The 19,044-nt window shown below is 37.2% G+C and overlaps 1 protein-coding gene across 1 annotated transcript in view; it reads right to left on the bottom strand.

Moving 5' to 3' along the window:
• Nucleotides 1-19,044, bottom strand: part of LOC143227970 (putative carbonic anhydrase-like protein 2) — a 32,793-nt gene that overhangs the window by 9,606 nt on the left and 4,143 nt on the right. Inside the window, exons 3-5 of the mRNA XM_076459322.1 lie at nt 13,121-13,187; nt 12,113-12,267; nt 4,631-4,762 (exon numbers count right to left, since the gene is read on the bottom strand). Of these exons, the coding sequence (XP_076315437.1) occupies nt 4,631-4,762; nt 12,113-12,267; nt 13,121-13,187 (354 nt within the window). The remainder of the gene's footprint in view (nt 1-4,630; nt 4,763-12,112; nt 12,268-13,120; nt 13,188-19,044) is intronic.

Raw genomic sequence — 19,044 nt, 5'->3', positions numbered from 1 at the left:
AGTTTGTTGCTCGTTGGGAAACAACGTTCTGTAGTCACTAATGTTTGGTTTAAAGATTTTTTAGTAACACTGAGAATCCTGAGACAATACGACTTCCATATCGTTCCCCATTTTGGTCTTTTCACAGTGTAGTTTTAGTGTTACAAAATTAGTCTAAAATAAACACTAATTTGGATCATTTGCATTCTAAACAAAACGTATTTTAGCATGAAGTGGCTGTTTAAGTATGGTTTTGGTTTCTGTTTCTACTTTTTTATGTAGGAATTTTTGTAATATATCTGTAGATGGATACATGTTGCAAGCGATGTTTCAGTACTTGATTTCTGTAGTTGATGGTCCTGGCAGTCTTAAAGTTATGGATAAGGCACTCCACTCGTAATCTGAGAGTCGCGGGTTCGAATCCCCGTGACACCAAACATCCTCGCCCTTTCAGCCGTGGGGACGTTACAATGTGATGGTGAATCTCACTATTAGTTGGTAAAAGAGTAGCCCAAGAGTTGGCGGTGGGCGTTGATGACTAGCTGGCTTCACTCTAATCTTACACTGCTAAATTAGGAACGGCTAGCGCAGATAGCCCTCGTGTGGCTTTGCATGAAATTTAAAAACAAACCAACCAAACAAATATTTTATTTGTTTGTTTTTGACAGTGTAAGACTAGCGGGAAGGCAGCTAGTCATCACCATCTACCGCCAAATCTTGGGCTACTCTTTCACCAACGAATAGTTGGATTGACCGTCACATTATAACGCCTCCACAGCTAAAAGAGCAAGCATGTTTGGTGTTATGGGATTCGAACCCGCGACCCTCGGATTACGAGTCGAGTGCTTTAACCACCTGGTCATACCAGGCCACAAAATGCGTACATTGTGTTAAAACAGCACGTAGCTGTGCGAAACAGCTTGTGTAAAATAGCTCTTGCATGTTTTCTTGACTAAACAAACATCAACGTAATGCGTTCTGATTTGAAATTAATCCAATGAGCCATTTCTGCGTTAACGAGGTACAGAATGGACAAGAAGTTTCTTGTGTTACTTTGGCGAAATGAATAAACAGTTGTGTAATCCGAGTTTACGTTTAGGTTTTGTAAACAAAAGTAAAACGTGGAGCCGAGTTGCTTCTTAGTTTTGGTTTGGATACTAAATTTCACGTTAAACTATACGAGGACTATCTGCGCTAGCCGTCCCTAATTTAGCAGTGTAAGACTAGAGGGAAGGCAGCTAGTCATCACCACCCACCGCCTACTCTTGGGCTACTCCTTTACCAACGAATAGTTGGATTGACCGTCACATTATAACGCCCTTGGCTGAAAGGGCAAGCATGCTTGGTACGACGAGGATTCGAACCCGCGACCCTCGGATTACGAGTCGAACGCCTCAACCCACCAGGCCATGCCGGGGCCTTATTTGGTCGCAAATACATTTCTTTCCATTTTGTCTAGAACATCTCTCTTCTAAGATGTTATTCTAGAATAACATTAATTCTAAAGAAATCCCAGCAGTAAGAAAGTAACACAAAACAACCAAGTTTAGTGGTTAATAACAACAGGAGTAGGTTCGTCATGTTTTTTTTTTTTTTTACCTCTCGACTCTGATCACTGAATACAGAAATGGAACATGTGATAACAGTAAATGTCAATTCTATACATTAGGTTTTAAATAGGGTTTTGTGGAAGCTATAACACGGTTATTTCTCAGAGTGATCATTCTAAACCGTGAGATGGAGTTTTCCCAGGGTTTTATCTACGCGTTGTCTGTATTGCCGATCATGATAAATGTGTGGAGAGTTTGTAATCCTGAAGACAAGATAAAACAGAGACGGATTACAATGTCAGGCTCCCTTCCCTGAGGAAAGATGTAAGCTGATCACTGGACGGTGTCCTCTGCTTCTGTTTGACAAACTATAATAAATTCAGAAGTAATAAACATGTTATTTGTTTAGCATGCTTCAATTTTTGCAAACAAACTGAAATAAAAATGATTAGCGACGAGAAAATGAAATTAATCGAGAAATATGAGTTGTCAGAAATACATGTTTACAATTTGTTGTGGTGTATATAGCCTGAAATACCTAAACACTTGATATTAGATATTCATACATATAAATATAGGTTGACAATTTGTTGTGGTGTATATAGCCTGAAATACCTAAACACTTGATATTAGATATTCATACATTAACATTGAACAAATAATCCCCAAAACAGAACTACTTTCGGTAAATGGTATCTTGTTTATAACATTTGTAGTCCTGGTTAACTGTAAGATCGTTACTTGGAATTTTAAAAAATTATTTGTCACTTGACAACTCGCCTGTCTTCAGACTTTTCAAGATAAAACTTAACATGTCAGAATCTTTAAGAAGTGAAGAGAAAGTTGGATCGTTTTTGACATAGTTGTTAGGCTAATTAGTTAATGACAATATAAATAAGGACAATATATATTTTCAAACCAGCGACGTCTAGTGGCATTTCTTGGCAACAGAGGTCCAATGGAATGTCCAATTTATTTTAAGCAGACAAAATTAGGCCTTAAAATATTTTGCAGGAGTGTCCAGATGTTATTTTTGAAAGTTTGTTAAAATATAAATTTCAAGTGAGACGTTAAAAAGGTAGGATAAAAATTAACAAAATTTATGAGGGAAAGTATCGCTAGTTTGTTTGAAGTTCAGCACGAAGCTACACAATGGGCTGCTTGAGCTCTGCCCACCACAGGTATCGAAACCCAGGTTCTAACATTGCACCTCCTCAAATATGCCGCTGTGCAACATGGGAGGCAAGAAAAATTGTAGGGCTGCCTGGTTAAGTCACGTGACTATAATATAAATCATCAAATCTATTGTTATATAAGAAGGTGGTAACTAAGCCATTTTATCATCCAATCAGTGAAGAGAAGTTTGTTTGTTTGTTTGTTTATGGATTTCGTGCAAAGCTACACGAGGACTATCTGCGCTAGCAGTCCCTAATTTAGCAGTGTAAGACTAGAGGGAAGGCAGCTAGTCATCACCACCTACCGCCAACTTTTGAAACACTGAAAATCTTTACTGTCGTGTTTGTGACGAGAACCAATGGTTCTATTTTGTTTTCGAAATTAAAAAAAAAATTGAAGACATTTCTTGCTCAGTTACTGATAACGTATTTGAAACTTTTAAGCTTTTGATGTTTTGTTAGGAACCTAAGAAACTGACTAATCAATTAAAATAAAACTAACAGAAACTTCCACACTAGACCAGTCCTCATTTTAATAGATACATTGTTTTGAACCATAGCGTTGAGGTGGTGTTTGAACATACCTCTGATCTGATGATGACTTAACACTATGGTTCGAAACGTAATTACTAGAATAAGGTCTCGAGTACTTTAAACGTTTTAGTTATTTATGTTTTGAAGTTTAAGAGCTTTGTTATTATGTTAATAACAATAACTATTGTTTTTATCTCGGTTACGAAATTTAAAACGTTTGTAAAGGTGATCGGTGTTTAAAGAACCAATGATACTTCTTCCCTTTTGAAAATGTTTTAAGAACGTTCTGCTCGATTACCAATGACATCACTTATGGATTTTGAATCGTTAATAAATGTGTTTATTTTAGGTCATTGGTAAGAGTTTTTTCAGACTACGTCACAAAAAAAATCATGATACGTAAAATACTGACAAAGAAAACCCTTTGGCTAAAGATTTCACAATACAGTAATTCTTGTGTGAACTTCTAAACCTTCTAGACTAGAGGTTTCGCTTGAAATCTCACATTGCCATAATTCGTGTGTCAACCTATAAACCTTCTGGACTAGAGTTTCGCTTGAAATCTCACATTGCCATAATTCGTGTGTCAACCTATAAACCTTCTGGACTAGAGTTTCGCTTGAAATCTCCCATTGTCATAATTCGTGTGTCAACCTATAAAATCAACAGAAACTTCCACCTTTCAGCAGAATATAATAAAATGTTAACAGAACACTTCTTCCCTTCGTAAAACATTGCATAACTTCAAATTTTTGTGAATGGAGTGTTTTTATTGTCATACATCGTAAACAAACCAAAAATTTAAGAGTCTGCTTTCTAAAACTCTCTATCTAGTTTTTCAATAGTTGTACAATGTACATTTAAAAGAGTTGTTTGGATCGTGACAGTTAAAGTAGGCATTAATGTATCACGGATAGGAAGGTAATTTTACAGCTCGTGTGAGCTGAAACGCAGAATAAACACGCGAGACACATTTATATATTTTTTTGATGAGTGAACCTTACGATCAATAGGTGGCACTAAGATCGGTAAAACTATTAATATAATTCAATATGCAAGAAGTTACCGTGTGGAAACCACTAAATATTTATGCTAAAATAAAAACAAAAAATCCCAAAATAATACGTCAGGATTATTTAGTTCTTTAACAAAAAAAATAACAGAAGTATTAAGAAAAGAAAGAGAAAAGATCCATCTTTGAAAAGAACTTCAAAGAATCGATAAACTTTATAGCAATTCACAAACAAAAAAGGAGGACAACCGATATAAAAAACAACAAATAAAATTATAGGTTTTACACAGTTCTAAATCAAATAACTTCAGTAATTTTCAGTTAAAATTTAGTTAGAGTTTTATACAGCGGTTATATAAATATGTATATTGATCACAAACCTTGTATTGGTTGAAATCAATGTTTGTTCTCAGCAGACGACGATGCCTGGCTTGAGTAGGTCTAAAATTGTTCACTAGGGGCGCTTTCGGATTATCTGGTTCCCCTTGCATTAGCTGTCGAAGAGCGTACAGCTGTTGATTGAAAGATGGTCTTTTTAAAACATTTGATGATATGTAGGAATAAAAACGAAACGAACAATACCTTATTTCAATAAAACATGTTTTTTTTTTTCCAAATTATTAGTAACTTTGAGCTAAGACGACATTTTCTGTTTATTATTCATGTCCAAAGAAGCGTAAAAAGGAACCAGATGTAATGCCCGTTTTTCTTTAGTTGAACCTGTTTTTTGTCTCAAGGGTTACGTGTTTTCGTCACTAGATTAACTCTGTGCGTTTTGACGATGCACTTATTATATGACAAAGCGTGTTAAGGGTTTGACTCGTAATCCGAGGGTTGCGGGTTCGAATCCCGGTCGCACCAAAACATGCTCGCCCTCTCAGCCGTGGGGGCATTATAATGTGACGGTCAATCCCACTATTCGTTGGTAAAAGAGTAGCCCAAGAGGTGGCGGTGGGTGGTGATGACTAGCTGCCTTCCCTCTAGTTTTACACTGCTAAGTTAGGAACAGCTAGCGCAGATAGCCATCGAGTAGCTTTGCGCGAAATTCAAAAACAACAATTATTATTATTTCTTTTGTTTGTGTTAACTATAACACACATTCTGTTCCTCTTTGCTACAATAACTTATTTTTCTTTGATTATCGATTATGTAACACACATTACAAAATAATCGATAACATATTTGTTTTATTGATATAAAGCTACACCATGAGCTATCTGTACTATTACCTCCACAGTGAATGTGATAAAATGAACTACATAAAATTGTAGTTCAGTTATTACTATAGAATTTTTATTGGGAATTCTTTAAGATATTTCTTTGCAACAATTTCAGAGCTCATGACAGACTCTTTTGTGGCAGGGATTTATTTTTTAATTTCGCGCAAAGCTACTCGAGGGCTATCTGCGCTAGCTGTCCCTAATTTAGCAGTGTAAGAGTAGAGGGAAGGCAGCTAGTCATCACCACCCATTGCCAACTCTTGAGCTACTCTTTTACCAACGAATAGTGGTATTGACCGTCACATTATAGCGCTCCCACGTCTGAAAGAGCAATCATGTTTGGTGTGGCGGGGATTCGAACCTGCGACTCTCGGATTACGAGTCGAGTGCCATAACCACTTGGCCATGCCGAGCCTGTGGCAGAGATATGTGATCACATTTCACAAGTTTCGTCAATAGACTCATGTTTAACGTCCGAATCTAGATCTTCGTTCTTGTTTTCTCGGTGTAAAGCTATACAGTGAGCAAGGAATCTAATCTTGGATTTTAGCTGACACACCGAACGGAAGAAGCTTTAGAAAGGTTTATAGAATCTGCTAAATCTGTTAAAGTTAGTTCAGATTTATGCAAAGATTTATTTAAATATGTTAGAGTTGGAACATATTTTTGTATTGTTTTTTTATTTTAAGAATTTATTATACGTTAGATAATTTAGACGTTGTCAAGGTTTTGACACTAGAAGGCTTAGCTTCGAGTATTTAGGCTTAGCTCCGAGTATTTAAGTCTGAGTAAAGAGCTGTGTTGAGGGTTACTAGGCTCAGCTCCTTGTATTTAAGTCTGAGTAAAGAACTGTGTTTAGGGTTACAAAGCTTAGCTCCTTGTAATTAAGTCTGAGTAAAGAACTGTCTTTAGGGTTACACTCCTCTGGTGCGTAAATCAACTATCAAAATTCCTGTTGTGTGATATTTACATAAACTTTTTTGGTAAATATTTTCAAAGCATCTGAAAAAAGTAACCAAACAACTTAAAAAAAAGGTATGGAATTTATTTGCTTCTGGGAGCACCATATTAGAAAATATATTTAGGATTCTCTCAGTGAAGGTTTATATGTAAAAAGATGTCACGATAGCAAAAGATGTCCACTGACAAGATAGACCCAGGAGAACTTTTAAGACGAAGAACAATATTCTACTGGTGATTCATGAGGTATGTCATTCAAGATACTCTTTTTTGTTTGTTTGTTTGTTTGTTTGTTTTTGAATTTCGCACAAAGCTACTCGAGGGCTATCTGTGCTAGCCGTCCCTAATTTAGCAGTGTAAGACTAGAGGGAAGGCAGTTAATCATCACCACCCACCGCCAACTCTTGGGCTACTCCTTTACCAACGAATAGTGGGATTGACCGTCACAATATAACGCAACCACGGCTGAAAGGGCGAGCATGTTTGGTGCGACCGGGATTCGAACCCGCGACCATGACGGGACAATACTCTTTGGAACGTGTAACTGTTTTAAGAATTTGTAGAAAAAAAGACAGTCTTTTGTTAACTCTGACTGACCCAAGTAACGTCGTGAGCACGTGCAGACAAACAGAATCGTTTAGAGAAAACACATGTCTGCAGGGAACGGGGGTGCATTTCGAGATTTATTCAGTTGCCCCCCCCCCACACGTTTTACATGCAATTCACCTTAATAGATACCTAATTACACAAGGAAAGAAAAATATGAGTTCAGTGGATCTCTCTATTGTCAATCAAACATTGAGACACCTGTTTGGAAGAAGAATTGTTCGGCTTGCTAAGTTACCTTGACGATACATACCTTTCTCATTTATGGAAGCACATCTATATAAATATAATAGTACTGTCTGCTGCAGGTCCGTATAAATGCTTCGCAAGGTGTAGATGGATCTTCACTAAAACTGATATGGAGGTCCAGAAGGTCCATGTTTGGGTACATACAAATTTTCCATTATTTGTCATTTTGTTTTCTGCTGATTTTATGAGCGGTTTGGGCATTTTGTTTGGATTACTTTGCTACATGTATATGGATCTTCACCAAATTTGGCATGAAGGTCTGTTGATGTTGCTTACATATAAGTGAAGCCATTTTCATATCTAAAGACAACCTTTTATTAATTAAGAGTTTACGTAACTTCTGTCCAGAGGACAGGTACTTCAGTTAATTACGTCAATAAACTAGTACTAAAAACAAAACAACTTTAGAAATTTATATGCAAAAAACGGCTCTTTTGGGTTGAGAAAATATTTTACATAGAAGAGCGAACAACGTTTCGACCTTCTTCGGTCATCGTCAGGTTCACAAAGAAAGAGGTAACTGACCGGAAGCTGACCACATGATTGAAAGGGGTTGTGTAACTGAGTGTCGGAATGTAGAGGGCGGTATTAGATGTTTGAATATATAATTTTATTTATTTTATTATATTAATATAGGTATAAAGGCGTTCCTTTGTATTGGTTTATTTTGGGTTTAAGTTCTTGTATAAGTAAGGCTTCTTTAATTTTGCGTTTGTTTATGTTTGTTTCTTTACTTAGTATTTGAGTGTTTTCTATGGTTATGTTGTGTTTATTTGACTTGCAGTGTTCGAAAACGTGTGAAGGTGACTTTTTCTGTTCTTTGAATCTGGTTTCCATTTTTCTACTTGTTTCTCCAATATAGAAGTCGTGCCAGTTATCACATTGTATTTTATAAATAATGTTGGTGTGGTGTTTGTCAGTGTAGTTTTTACATAGTATAGACCTCAGTTTTGTGCCTGGTTTTTTGAATAAATTTGGTATTAACTGGAATGTCATATTTTGTTACTAATTTTTGCCAAATGTTGGTTATTTGTTTGCTGATGTCAGGAATATATGGTATGCAGCAGTATATGGTTTTGTGATTTTTTGATTCGTGAGATATATTTACTTTAGTTGGTTGATTTTGCTTTCTGTCTAGGTGTGTGCGTATAATGTTTTCTACGGTTTGTAGAACTTATTGATGTTGATGAAGTATTGTTTTATTTTGTCTAATTCATCGTTAATTTTATCTGGTGAGCATAGTTTTATGGCTGTGTTTATTTGGTTTCTTAGTATGTTGAGTTTTTGTTTTGTTTCATGTGCTGAGTCCCAAAGAATGTATAGTCCAGTATGGGTGATTTTTCGGTGGATTTCTGTTTTGAATTGTGTGTCGGTTCTTGTAATTTTGAGGTTAAGAAATGATATTTGATTGCTTTCTTCCTGTTCACATGTGAAGTTAATGTTGGGATGTATAGAGTTAATGTGATTGAAAAAATTAAGTATGTGTTCTGTAGATTTGAATCCCGCAACCATGTCATCTACATATCTGTACCAGTATAGTGGTGGATGTAATGCTGTGTTAATTGCTTGTGTTTCAACTTGTGTCAAAAATATTGGCTAGAACTGGTGATACTGGTTTGCCCATGCTTAGGCCATTTGTTTGTATATAGTTGTGGTTGTTGAACATGAAGTTTGTCTTTATCGTGGTGAATTCTATGAGGGTTGCTAACTGGTTACTGGGAATTTCTATAGTTGGGTTAGGGTCTCGGATATAGAGTTCTAAGGCTATCTTGCAGGCTTCAGTGGTTGGAACTTTTGTAAAGAGGGATATAACATCGAAACTGGCCATTAAGGCTTCATGATTAAGTTGATTTAGATTAGGGATTACACAACCCCTTTCAAACATGTGGTCAGCTTCCGGTCAGTTACCTCTTTCTTTGTGAACCTGACGATGACCGAAGAAGGTCGAAACGTTGTTCGCTCTTCTATGTAAAATGTTTTCTCAACCCAAACGAGCCGTTTTTTGCATATAAATTTCTCTACAAGTGGGTTTCTCGACATCACTGAAAACAACTCCAGAATGTTTGTGAATCGTTAACTGACAGTTTACTGTTTAAGACTTTCTCTGTCAATTATGAGAAATTTGGAAAGTAGTAAACATCAAAATATCCTGAACTTCCTTCAGTACGTTTCTTTATTAACCACATTGTGATAAGAACATAAAAGTAACACATACCGTCTCTGTCCTGCTATTTTTACCATTACTTTACTTGTGAACAGGTAGCTTTAACATTGGTAAACATAACGTGCTTATAGAACAACGATCATACATTTGTTTTAATTATTAATTTGTTAGTGTACTGTCTAGTTTGGTTTGAATTTCATACAAAGCTACTCGAGGGCTGTCTGCGCTAGCCATCTCTAATTTAGCAGTGTAAGACTAGAGGAAAGGCAGATAGTCATCACCACCCACCGTCACATTATAACGCTCCCACGGTTGAAAAGGCGAGGATGTTTGGTGTCATGGGGATTCGAACCAGCGACCCTCGGATTACGAGTTGAGTGCCTTAACCACCTGGTCTAGTTTACTGTAATATTCTGTAGTACTTGTTAAAAAGTGAAACTTGACAATCATCAAAATAATTACACACTGTTCGCATTATTACCAAAGTATTTAAACAGGCACTTATATCATCTGTTTTACTCTAAAAGTCCCCCGTTGGGGCAGCGGAAAGTCCATGGATTTATAACGCTAAAATAATGGGTTCGATTCCCTCGGTAGACTCAGCAAATAGCCCGATGTGGCTTTGTTATAAGAAAAAAATACGCACACATATATACACACTTGTTGTAGGCTTATCCCCAAGTAGCACAACGGTATGTCTCCGGGCTTACAACGCCAGACCCCGGGTTCGATACCCCTAGTGGACAGAACACAAATAGCCCATCGTGTATATTTTGTGTTTAACTTCAAAACTTAGCAGGAACTTAAAATTAACGGTTGAGATTGGTTGGCATAGAGTTTAAAAACAAACGAAAATATTTTATGTGCGGACCAAAAGGAATGAAGAGCAATCAGTTGTAACTGATGAGGTATGTTGAAAAATGTCTTATGGAGTCTCGGTAGTTCAATGGTGTGAAGCAATGTGTTACAAATATCTTTCGTGTGAAGCAATGTGTTACAAATATCTTTCTATATATACATTAAACTTTCTGAAACCAACACAAAAATCTCCGAGATGCTTCTTTTTGTCAATTTTCGAAAAACCCAAAGTTGAGATCTCTCAAAATCCAACTAATCCCCCCTTTATTAGGAGTATTAATAATCTGTATATTTCAAAAATATGAATTTATACTGCTGTTTATGAACTAATACTTCTTGCTTGTTCATGGCAAGTCATCAAAGCATGTACCTAGTGGCACAGCGGTATGTCTGTGGACTCACACCACTAGAAACCGGGTTTCGATACCCGAGATGATTAGAGCACAGATAGCCCATTATGTAATTTTGGACCGAGGGTAATCCGAGGGTTGCGGGTTCGAATTCCCGTTGCACCAAACATGCCCTTTCAGCTGTGGGGGTGTTAGAATATGACGATCACTCCCACTATTCGTTGGTAAAAGAGTAGCCCAAGAGTTGGCGGTGGGTAGTGATGACTAGCTGCCTTACCTCTAGTCTTACACTGCTAAATTAGGGACGGCTAGCGGAGATAGCCCTCGAGTAGCTTTGCGCGAAATTAAACAAATAAACACACATTAAAGCAAAATCATAATTTCACAGAAGTCATATCTGATTCCTCGAACTTAAATCACCACAATCTCTTAAATAATCTACAAGCTAAGAAGAATGAAAGAGAAATAATTTTAATTTTCAACCATTCCTGGATTAGTTAATAAACCTCAATACCTACCGCTATTGTATTGGATTTATTGGCGTGATTTTTGGGAAACGGATATAAAAGATACGCGTTTAACATATGTGAGAATGAAGAAATGAACCGAGAGACAGACGAATGAAGAAATATGCTATTAGTAAGAATAAAATCCTGCTTTTAAATTATTAATTATAGAAATAAACATAAATTTGTTATATTTCAGGCGCGAGAGATTAGTCTGGTAAGAACGGAACGCGTGAACGAATCACAATTACAATAAAGTGGTGTTCAGAAGCGTTCTGCCCCCTAGCGGCGCAACGAGTCTGTGTAGCTCTGTACTTCAGAACAAATAAGCCTACGAACAGAATGGATCTACGATATGGTTACTCATAAACCTTGAGGATTTATTGTTCTTAAATTAACCAACATCGAAACTAATGTTTTTATCTTGTAACATCAACCTGAACATATGACTTACAAAACCCGTATGTCGAAAAAGAACTTCGACACGTAAAATAATGCTTAGAATTAGCTCGAACATTGGACTTAAAAACACATAGGTGTAAAAATCTCCACACGTAAGATAACGTTTAGCACCAACTTAAATACATGGATTAAAACACACTTGTATAAATCTCTGTATTTTAAAAAAAATGTTGTTTTTTAAAAATTAAATACAGTGTCACACAATGACCTGTCTTTGCACAGGTATCGAAAACAGGATTCTAGCGATGCATGGCTAAGGAGATTAATTTTACATGAATTTTTACACATCTTAAGCCTCCACCTTGTGTCAGTTTTTTTCACCAATTCTGAAAACACCTTAGATTTATGTTTTATTGTTTAATTCGGTGTTGTTGTTGTTTTGCTATATTTGTAGTTTTTATACCGTTTGGTGATAACGTAATTAGATACAGAAAATTGAGTTATCGTTAGACACGTCTATCAGTCGGTATATGAACCATAAACGTACTTGTTGTACAGTTATATATATTGGTTTGTTCATCACGAGCCACGTGACAGTCTCGTGACATCCTGGCATTGTTAACGAGCCCTCGTAAGTGGTATAGAAAGGTGTGTCTGGAAGAAGTTCCCGAACTGAGAAGGAATTTAGGACAGCTTGTTGACCTGTGACAACAACAACAACAATAATAATAGCTTTAAAACGCAAGAAAACAATAAAAATCTGAAGGAAGTGTTAAGTAACAACAACAGTTAACTTTAAGAAGCGTTAAATAACAACAACATTCAACTTTAAGAAGCGTTAAGTAACAACAACATTTAACTTTAAGAAGCGTTAAGTAACAACAACATTTAACTTTAAGTGTTAAGTAACAACAACATCTAACTGTAAGAAGTGTTAAGTAACAACAACATTTAACTTTAAGAAGTGTTAAGTAACAACAACATCTAACTGTAAGAAGTGTTAAGTAACAACAACATTTAACTTTAAGAAGTGTTAAGTAACAACAACATTTAACTTTAAGAAGTGTTAAGTAACAACAACATTTAACTTTAAGAAGCGTTAAGTAACAACAACATTTAACTTTAAGTGTTAAGTAACAACAACATTTAACTTTAAGAAGTGTTAAGTAACAACAACATTTAACTTTAAGAAGCGTTAAGTAACAACAACATTTAACTTTAAGTGTTAAGTAACAACAACATTGAACTTTAAGAAGTGTTAAGTAACAAGAACATTTAACAAAAACGACTTTTACAGTCCAGAAATATATATTTTATTTTTCAAACCACCGTTTCGTCTTTGCGGCTTCATCTAGGTTTAATATACCCAACTGTTTGATATTAAAATAGTCGTTAAATTATATATTTATATATATATGCGGTATACATGTTTTTTTTCTAAACTATTTTAATGTATATTTTAATAATGCGTCTCTTTCCCGTTCTAGTTTATTTCAGGAAAACACCCACCTCTATAGTGAACACTTGTCAGCTGGCTGGTCAGAAAAACACCCACCTTTAAAGTGAACACTTGTCAGCTGGCTGGTCAGAAGTCTGAGTTCAAAATTCGTTTCTTCGCCAACCTTTAAAAAAGTTTATTAATTAGAAAACAATAACTGAGTGTGAGAAACGAACACATCTGTGGAGGGTGTGATAATCCTAAAATCAACTGTTACTTACAACGTCAACATACTACGAGAACCACCATTAATAAAGTCTCAACCTTTTCTTAGCGTACCATTTAAATCAATACATAAAAAAAAAATATTCACACGAAAAGATTAAAACATAATTAGTTGATTACGTCACTTTCGCATATCGAATTTTCGAATTCTGCAAATTCCCCCTTGTTTTTATAAACACTGTGGAGAGCTTGTTTGTTTCAGTCGTTTTTCTGTCTCGACAAAATTGACGGCGTGATTTTTTTTTCCCGTAACATTTTAGAATAAATTCTTCACGTTTTTCGTTTTCGAAAAAAAATAAAAACGGTTCTTACCCCCTCAATGACTGTTCTAGAATTCTCGTGTTTTTTTTTTTTATTAGAACTTGCCTTCCAGTTGTCACTAACTTTTCTATTCGTTTTCTGCGCCACTGAATCGTGTCAGTTTCATTCTCCATTTTTTTTGCTGTGGCACACTCTGTCGTTTTTCTGTGTGAGTGGTAATAAAGTCCTTGAAATATTTCGCTTACAGTTGCAAAAAAAAAAAAAGATAGAAAAGGAAGTTAGTAGTAAAAGAAATATTAAATTTCATAAGGACGTAATAAAAGAATGGCTAAGATAAGAAACATCTGAGACGAGCCATGAATTTTTTTTTTTTGTTATTTCTCATGCGTCTACTCAATAACTGAGGCCTGACTTGGCCTGATGACAAGGATACTTGATTCACAACCCACGTGTCGCCGCATCGAAAACTGTTGCTGTATATACTTAGCACCTTTGAGCCGTAAAGACGTCATAATGTGATGGCAAATCCCATTATTCGTTGGCAAAGAGTAGCTCAAGAGTTATCCTACTGTCTATCTTACCTCTAGTCTATCACTTCAAAGCTAAGAACGGATAGCGCAGATAGTCCTCGAGTAGCTTCTCGCGAAATTTAGAATGCAAGCGCGAAATCGATCAAACAAGTTGATAATTGAAATCAGTTTCGTGTATAAAAACAACAACCGATAACTCGACTCTTTTTCCATCCTTAGCCCGGCATGGCCAGGTGGTTATGGCACTCGACTCGTAATCTGAGGGTCGCGGGTTCGAATCCCCGTCACACCAAACATGCCCGCCCTTTCAGCCGGTGGTAGCGTTACAACGTGACGGTTAATCCCAATATTCTTTAGTAAAAGAGTAGCCCAAGAGCTGGCGGTGGGTGGTGGTGGTTAACTGCCTTCCTTCTAGTCTTAAACTGCTAAATTAGGGACGGCTAGCGCAGATAGCCCTCGTGTATCTTTGCGCGAAATTCAAAACAAACCAAATCCTTTCTCCTTCCAACTTTACCACGTCCTTATAAATAGAGCTAACCTGATGTTTATCCCATATCTTGTCCTCTCTAGCTGTGGTACATTTTGTGTAAAATAAAAAGGTGGCTGGCCTTACTATTTTCCTTTAGTTATTTAGAAACAGTGTCGTGTAAACCAAGCTTAGGTTAACCTGGTTATAACATTGGTTTAATTGCTTTCGCGGCAGCTCAGCTTATAAGTCTAAAATTCTAGGTTCGTCGTGGACAACTCATTATGTTCCTTTGTACCACAAGAAAGCAAACTTTCCTCTGGCATATTTTGCAAAGACTGCTGTAATCCAAAGACAGTAAGTACTAAACAAATTTTAAATGTATTTATAGTAATATTACGCTAGTTTTCAAACATCAATAATTGAGAAGTGATTCACACGTGTGTTTGTTTTCTTATAGCAAAGCCACATCGGGCTATCTGCGATGTCCAGCGAGGGAATCGAACCTCTGATATTTGCGTTGTAAATCCGAAGGCTTACTGCTGTACCAGAGGGGGTCAAATCCGTTGTGTGAACTTAATTTGAAAGTTCTAGTTTGGATATCTCTTTGTTGTACCAAACCCTTTCTTCCCTTAAAGTTTAAAACGATCAGTGTTTTAGTTTATAAGTAACACGTTGCACTTATTGTAAAGAAATATTTTACAAGTATAATAGAATTGTTTTTAAAGGAAAGTTGGGATCCATATATAAGTAACCAAGCAACGGATATGAATATATAGAGGTTTAAGGCGACCAAAAGGTTTTGATTGGTTTGTTTCGAATTTTGCGCAAAGCTACTTGAGGGTTATCTGCGCTAGCCGTTCCTAATTTATACAGTGCAAGATTAGAGGGAAGGTAGCTAGTCATCACCACCCGCCGCCAACTCTTGAGCTATTCTTTTACCAACGAATAGTGGGATTGACCGTAGCATTATAATGCCCCCACGGCTGAATGGGCGAGCATGTTTAGTGCGTCGGAGATTCGAACCCGAGACCCTCAAATTACGAGTCGAATGTCTTGACCCACCTGGCCATGCAGAGCAATACTACAAGAGGGCTATCTGCGCTAATCGTCTCTAATTTTGCAGTGTAAGACTAGAGGGAAGGCAGCTAGTCGTCATCACCCACCACAACGCTTGGGCTACTCTTTTACCAACGAATAGTGGGATTGACCGTAGCATTATAACGCTCCCACGGCTGAATGGGCGAGCGCGTTTGGTGCGACGGAGATTCGAACCCGCGACCCTCAAATTATGAGTCGAGTGCCTTAACCAAATAGCGCTCGAGTAGCTTTGCGCGAAATTCAAAACAAAACAAAATCCTACGTGTTTGAGTGTGTACGGGTCCTGCGCGTTTCATCTGGTCAGTAGTTCGAATTTAATGTCAACAACAGGTATCTTTGGTACCTATGCTATAAATACCGATATTCCAATCACAATTCGCAAAAGTCTTCAAATTTTGTATTTTCACACCTTCATTATTTTTATGAAATAATATAGAAATTATCAAATTATCCACAAAAAACAAGCTGCGTTGCACTGACTGCTGTGTTGATCAAAGGGAATGGAACCATGGATTTCTGCTTTGTTGGTCTTCAAGCTTACTGCTGCCTCTCTGGCGAAAAACCAGTTGTTTAACGTCATCTTAGATATTTTGAAAGACAAGTGAAAGTATCTATTGCGCCAAAAATGCTCGCCCTCCCAGACGTGGGGGCGTTATAATGTTACGGTCAATCCCACTATTCGTTGGTAAAAGAGTAACCCAAGAGTTGGCGGTGGGTGGTGATGACTAGCTGCCTTCCCTCTAGTCTTACACTGCTGAATTAGGGACGGCTAGCACAGATAGCCCTCGAGTAGCTTTGTGCGAAATTCCAAACAAACAAAAAGTATCTATTACTGGTCACATTCGTCATTTCCCATTCTATTCAAGAGGACAGTAAATTGAGCGCCCGTTTTCAATAGAAAATAATTACAATTATGAACTTGATATTAACCCAGTGAGCCTAAAAGGGGGTAAATAACAAATACATATTTAAAAATGAATCTCTCGCTCGGTCAAAGGTCAACATTGAAAGGACAACTTTGGGACATGTTTGTAATTTCTTAATTTTGATGTTTGTGTCATTTGGACCACAAATTCCATTAAACCTTATGCACACAGTTTTCTGGGTTTTATTTTTACTTCACTATAGCCTATAGTTATTTTTATTACAATCAAGTGACAGTTTTTTATCTTTGTTGACAATTTATTCGTGTTTGCTGTTAGGCACAAAGTTACTCAGTTTGTCCTCTGCCAATTAAGATGACCCGAATCTTAGTTTCAGCGTTATGAGCCATTGAAGTGATGTGGTAGATATTTCGTTATACTCACACATAAACCGTTTTTCTTTATCAATCAATTTACGTTAGTTAGTTATCACCATTAGATTCTATTGAGGAACATAGGGCCGCAATCGCTTACGGATTCTTCAACAAGTATTTAAGTGAGTAGGTTGTTAGCCCACTGCACCGAGCCGTCCCTATTTTAACAGTGTAAGACTAGAGGGAAGGCAGCTAGTCATCACCACCCACCCCCAACTCTTGGGCTACTCTTTTACCAACGAATAGTGGGATTGACCGTTACATTATAACGACCCCACGGCTGGGAGGGCGAGCATGTTTGGCGCGACGCGGGCACGAACCCGCGACCCTCGGATTATGAGTCGCACGCCTTACGCTCTTGGCCATGCCAGGCCAATTTACGTTAAACACGTTTTATTTGTCAAGCGTTTTCAGACGTACAGCAGTTTGTACGAACAATTACGTTCTTGTCCAAATAATTGTCCTTTTTTTTTGTATAGCGTCTGTGTTGACCCCTTCCCCACCAAAAAACAAAAGGGGGAACACAATAACTAACCTCGTATTAATTTCATCCGAAATTCTCTCCAAGGTTTCATTTCCAGTTTCAATTTCGTCATAAATCGCAATTAGCTGTTTCATGCGGAGACAGAGTTGTCTTTCGCAACACTGTCGGTTTGGTGACACAGCGACCAATCTTCATAAACAATTAAATACAACTGTCACCATTTTCATTGTGCTAACAATAATTCAATTATATGTACCAGAAAAACAGCTGGTGACAAACTTAAAATCAAAGTTCGACCTGGAAGCAGAATATCCGATCAGCGAGTTTAGTTTGTTGAATTTTTGTTTTATTGATTTCGTGAAGATGAAGCCAGAAGAATGTTATTTGAAAAAAAAGGAATCACACTTATGAAAATCAACTCGACATCTGTTTCTTTGAGAGAATCGTGCTTCATTCATATACGGGTTGATCGACAGTTATAAAAACAGACACATGTTTAAGTGTATTCTGTGCTAACGTTTTTACATTCATGAGGTTTCTTTTCCTGTTGTAAACAACTTTACTACAATATTAGTGGTTTTAAAGCCCGAATAATGGGGCATACAAAGAGCAGAAAATAAAAAAAAAAGAAATAGTGTAGGCCAAAAAATCACCCCCACTTCCTGCACTACGAGCACAGCGGTATGTCTGAAGACTGAAAAACCGGGTTTCGATACCCGTGGTGGGCATACCACACATAGCTCATTGAGTAGCTTTGTGTTTGTTTTCAAACTCCACTACGTATTGATTCCAACAAAACATATTTCCAAGCAGTCGTGGCCCGGCATGGGCAAGCGTGTTAAGGCGTTCGACTCGTAACCCGAAGATCGCGGGTTCGAATCCCGGTCGCACTAAACATGTTCGCCCTTTCAGCCGTGGGGGCGTTATAATGTGACGGTCAATCCCACTATTCGTTGGTAAAAGAGTAGCCCAAGAGTTGGCGGTGGGTGGTGCTGACTAGCTGCCTTCTCTCTAGTCTTACACTGCTAAAGTAGGGACGGATAGCGCTGATAGCCCTCGAGTAGCTGTGCGCGAAATTCAAAAAACAAAAAAAAACAACCAAGCAGTCGTTAAAGGGATCGTTTTAAATTTCGATTAGTGTTATGGTATTATTCAAAGAACCAAGTTATAATGCTGCGTGTGTTAACTCAAACCTATATTCAATGTTATGAATCACAAACGATCCCCAATTCTAGGATGGTTACATTTTCCACTTTAGGAATTATAAGAACTTTTAATCGCTCTATAATATAAAATATAAGCATAATGAACATCTTTACTGTTACACTTCAATAAATATCTTTTATATTACTTTACACACTAAAAAAACAACGCAGGTGTAAAATTGTTCATATTCTAAAGTCATGCTTGAGTACTTTTACGTGTTTGTTTTGAATTTCGCGCAAAGCTACTCGAGGGCTATCTACGCTAGCCGTCCCTAATTTAGAAGTGTAAGACTAGAGAGAAGGCAGCTAGTCATCACCACCCACCGCCAGCTCTTGGGCTACTATTTTACCAACGAGTAGTGGGATTGACAATCACATTATGATGCCCCCACGGCTGAAAGGGCGAGCATGT

The sequence above is a fragment of the Tachypleus tridentatus genome, chromosome 10 (genome assembly GCF_004210375.1).
Source record: "Tachypleus tridentatus isolate NWPU-2018 chromosome 10, ASM421037v1, whole genome shotgun sequence".
NCBI classification, from domain to species: Eukaryota; Metazoa; Arthropoda; class Merostomata; order Xiphosura; family Limulidae; genus Tachypleus; species Tachypleus tridentatus.
The sequence above is the reverse complement of the archived record's forward strand: the minus strand, read 5'-3'. Positions and strand labels throughout refer to the sequence as shown.